Raw genomic sequence first — 3,706 nt, 5'->3', positions numbered from 1 at the left:
CCCCCAAACCCCACCCCCCCCCCCCCTCAACATGACTCTTTTTACAAAATGGTCCACTCAAGTTTAGGGATGTGTAATTTTTAGTCCAATTGATAAAATTCCCAAGCGGAATATCATTTAAAACTAATTGAAATATTAAGATATATTATTTCATATTTGGACTGTCTTGAGTTTTTTGATATATTTTTTTAATACAATATTTTGGAGATCGATCATGTCATTATACATTTTATTATTTCGATTTTATTTACTTAAATGTCTTGAAAATGCCATTAAAAAAGTATATAATAATACATTTTATGCTAATGGTATTAGATGTCTCTCCAATTGAAAACCATTAGATGTCTCTCCAATTGAAAACTTCAAATATTGCACTAAATCACACGAATAAGGAAAAAAAACCTTCTTAATTGATTTCTTTTTCAATCAAAGTATAACTGTTGAGAAAATTGAATGAATTGACGAAAATCAAAATCTAAAAAATCAACTTTATGTTAATTTGATTTAGTACATAAATTTAAATGAAAAATCAAACCAATCCGAATAATTCGACATAGTAATACAATAAGGATCAAAATAGAAGAGCCTCAAAGTTATAGGACCATTTGAGTTAAATTAAAACTCTCCATAATATTATTCCATGCATATAAAAATAACCCCACTTTTCTCAAACATTTTCTCTCTCTCTCTCCCACTTTTCAGGAATCATCTCTTAGATTCTTCAATGGCCTTGAGAGCTGGACCGGTTTTCTGTGAACTTAAACCACAAACTCAGAAGCCTGAACCGGCCGGTTTTATGCCGGTTCAGAATTTGAGAGTGTCAGAACCGGGGCAGGAGAATGGGAAAATCATGTTGCAGCCTAGATTGACAACTTTAAGATCATTCGGGTCGGATCCTGTCGGAGTGATCAAGACGAAGAACGGAGGTTTTAATGGCGAAGATGATGAGGTTTCGCCTTTTTTCGCAACGCTATCGGAGTATATTGAAAGCTCTAAGAAGAGTCATGATTTTGAAATTATATCCGGTCGACTTGCCATGGTAATTTAACTTCCTCAATTTTCAGATTTTTTCCTTAATATGTCCTTAAATAAAATATTAACTAGAACAAGTTTTTTTTTGTTTTTTTACACTTGATAAGAAAGATTTTCTTGTATGATAACATTTCTCACCTTCAATTCTAAAATATTGAATTTGAGTATCTAGAGAGGTCAAAAAAAAATAGTTGAATTATTCTAAACATGTTTTTAGAGGTAATATGAGTCTTTTTTCAAATGAATCCTATAACGATATTGGATCGGATGACAATTAACTAATGTTGTTAAATGTTTTAACACTCTTTATAAATCAACATATATATTGCTGTTATAAGTTATTTTTGTTGTAGTGAGTAAAAAAAAACTACTTTAAATTTATGTGTTAGTTTGGTTTAATACAAAGTTTTAGATTTTCTTATTAAAAAATTTTTGTTATAAAAAAACTCATAAATAAATATATTTTGTGACTATAAATTATTTCATCAAGGATATATAGGTATTTCAAAATTAAATTATTACTAAATATTTAAATATATCATTTTTTGAACGGAATGAAAAGAAAAATAATTCATATAAATTTTATGGTAACACATGTTACTTTCATGTCAAATATGGTAATTAACTCGAAAAATAATTATGACGTGCAATAACCGATTAAAAGGCATTAGTAATAAAATAATTCGTACTCTATAAAAAAAGTTTTATAGATCACATAAAACTGTAGAATATTCTTAGTTATTTTTTGTCTCCAGATTGTGTTTGCAGCAACAGTGTCTATGGAAGTTGTGACTGGAAATTCAGTATTCAGAAAGACTGATTTTCAAGGAATAGCTGAAGCTGCTGGGGTTTGTATTGGTGCCGTGGCTTGTGCTGCTCTTTTTGCTTGGTCTTCCAGTTCTCGCACCCGTGTTGGCCGAATTTTCACCCTTGGTTGCAACACCTTCATCGATTCCTTCATCGATCAAATCGTCGATGGCTTGTTTTATGACATCAACGATTGGACTGATGATATCTAGACCTCAAATATTGGAAAAAGGGAAGTGATATACTTAAGTAGTTGATTTTATCCAATGTTTCAAGTACAATGTGTTTCATTAGGACCTTGGTTAGTTAATATATATATATGTTGTAAATAGATATCATATAGTTAAAAGATATTATTATTATTATAAAGAAAGTTATAGTACAATAATATATAAACCATCAAAAGAGAAGGAGGCCACAAGTGAAAATGGCAATATGAATAAGTTGTCATCTTTCATTGTGATTCAAGTATTTTTCACTTTATGTATATTTATTTCAGATTTATGGAGAGAATGTGTTGTTCTCTTTGGGACATGATGTTGTATATTTCAATTTCGAAAATTAACTAGCTAATTATATATATATATACTTCTCTATTTTAATTTGTTTATCTTATATTTTTTATAAAATCTATTTAAAAAGAATGTTTTTTTTTTAATTTCAACATTTTACATTCTACACTTATATAAATGATGTTTTCTTCCTTATGTTGAAAAGGATGAGAAATATTATATTTTGAATTATTTTTTTGTGGTGAAAAAATTGAGAGAAAAGATATTCAAAGTCCCAGTATGTTAAGTATAGTATATATTCTAATTTTCTTGATAAGCTACATTATGTTAGAAAAAAATTGTGAAATGAAATTTTATTGGTCGTATATATGAGCCTTGTCACACCCCTTTTCTGACCTGGAACGGAAGGGTTTTTCCATTTTAAGTGACGGTATTGATTAAGAGATTATTTTATATTTTTAGAGTCGCTACTTGGAATTAAGTTATGGTGTTCCAAGTCACCTTTTTGTTTAATCCCTAATCAAAAGGAAATGACTCTTTATTTGGTCTGCGAACCAGAAATTCGGGTAAGAAATTTTGTTGACCGAAGGATAGGTATTAGGCATTCCTCGAGTCTCGTGGTTCTAGCACGGTCGCTTTTATTGACTAATACTTATTTTAACTATTTTTTGGATATATTTTATATGCTACATGAGTTTCACTCATATTTTTATTGTTGAACTTTTATTTGGTCTCGACCTAGATACGTAACCGCATTCTTGGTCTTGACGTTTAGAGACATAACTGTCTTCTTTGCATCACACTTATTAACTTTATCTAAAAGTGTTATTTTAAGTTAATGAAATATAATTATATTTTTAGACAAGGTGTGTTACCGCATCCTTGAGTTTATTTTAATGTCTCAAGAAAAAGATGTGTAATCACATTCTTAATCGAAACAAATATTTTTAACGAGTCATATATCCGTCCTAATGCTTACCTATTGCTAGAAAGCTTAAGCGTATTATTAGTGACTAAATTATTTTATACTATTTATGAATACTAATTAAATAATAAAAGTCTAAAATCTTAAACAAATAAAAATAAAAAAAGTTATTTTCAAATTCGATATAGATGCACTTACATTTTTAGTTTACTTACAAGTTATGACAAAATCCAATAAAAATAAAAAGTAAAAATTTGCAACTCGTCATCTCTTAATTTTTCTAAAATAAACATTTTTAATAAAGTTGACTAAACAAACTATTAGAATAATTCTTTTAGACATTTAGTTGATTTTGGTTGGACACAAGAGGTACTTAATTGATAACAACATATGGTACAAAATGAAAAATAATGTACAATAGAATAAAGAG

The 3,706-nt window shown here is 28.5% G+C and overlaps 1 protein-coding gene across 1 annotated transcript; it reads left to right on the top strand.

Annotated features, from left to right (window-relative positions):
• The first annotated feature begins 660 nt into the window (after positions 1–660).
• Positions 661–2,421, top strand: LOC102595404 (stress enhanced protein 2, chloroplastic). The gene is made up of 2 exons (XM_006362735.2): positions 661–1,039; positions 1,788–2,421. The coding sequence occupies exons 1-2, from the start codon at positions 725–727 to the stop codon at positions 2,049–2,051; spliced, it is 579 nt and encodes a 192-aa protein (XP_006362797.2). The 5' UTR covers positions 661–724; the 3' UTR covers positions 2,052–2,421.
• The last annotated feature ends 1,285 nt before the right edge of the window (positions 2,422–3,706 follow it).

The sequence above is a fragment of the Solanum tuberosum genome, unplaced genomic scaffold, assembly GCF_000226075.1.
Source record: "Solanum tuberosum cultivar DM 1-3 516 R44 unplaced genomic scaffold, SolTub_3.0 scf00419, whole genome shotgun sequence".
NCBI classification, from domain to species: domain Eukaryota; kingdom Viridiplantae; phylum Streptophyta; class Magnoliopsida; order Solanales; family Solanaceae; genus Solanum; species Solanum tuberosum.
The sequence above is the reverse complement of the archived record's forward strand: the minus strand, read 5'-3'. Positions and strand labels throughout refer to the sequence as shown.

Coding starts and splice junctions, on each gene's coding strand:
- LOC102595404 (XM_006362735.2), top strand. CDS start 725: ATGGCCTTGAGAGCTGGACCGGTTTTCTGTGAACTTAAACCACAAACT. Junction 1,040..1,787: donor TATCCGGTCGACTTGCCATG/GTAATTTAACTT, acceptor TTTTGTCTCCAG/ATTGTGTTTGCAGCAACAGT.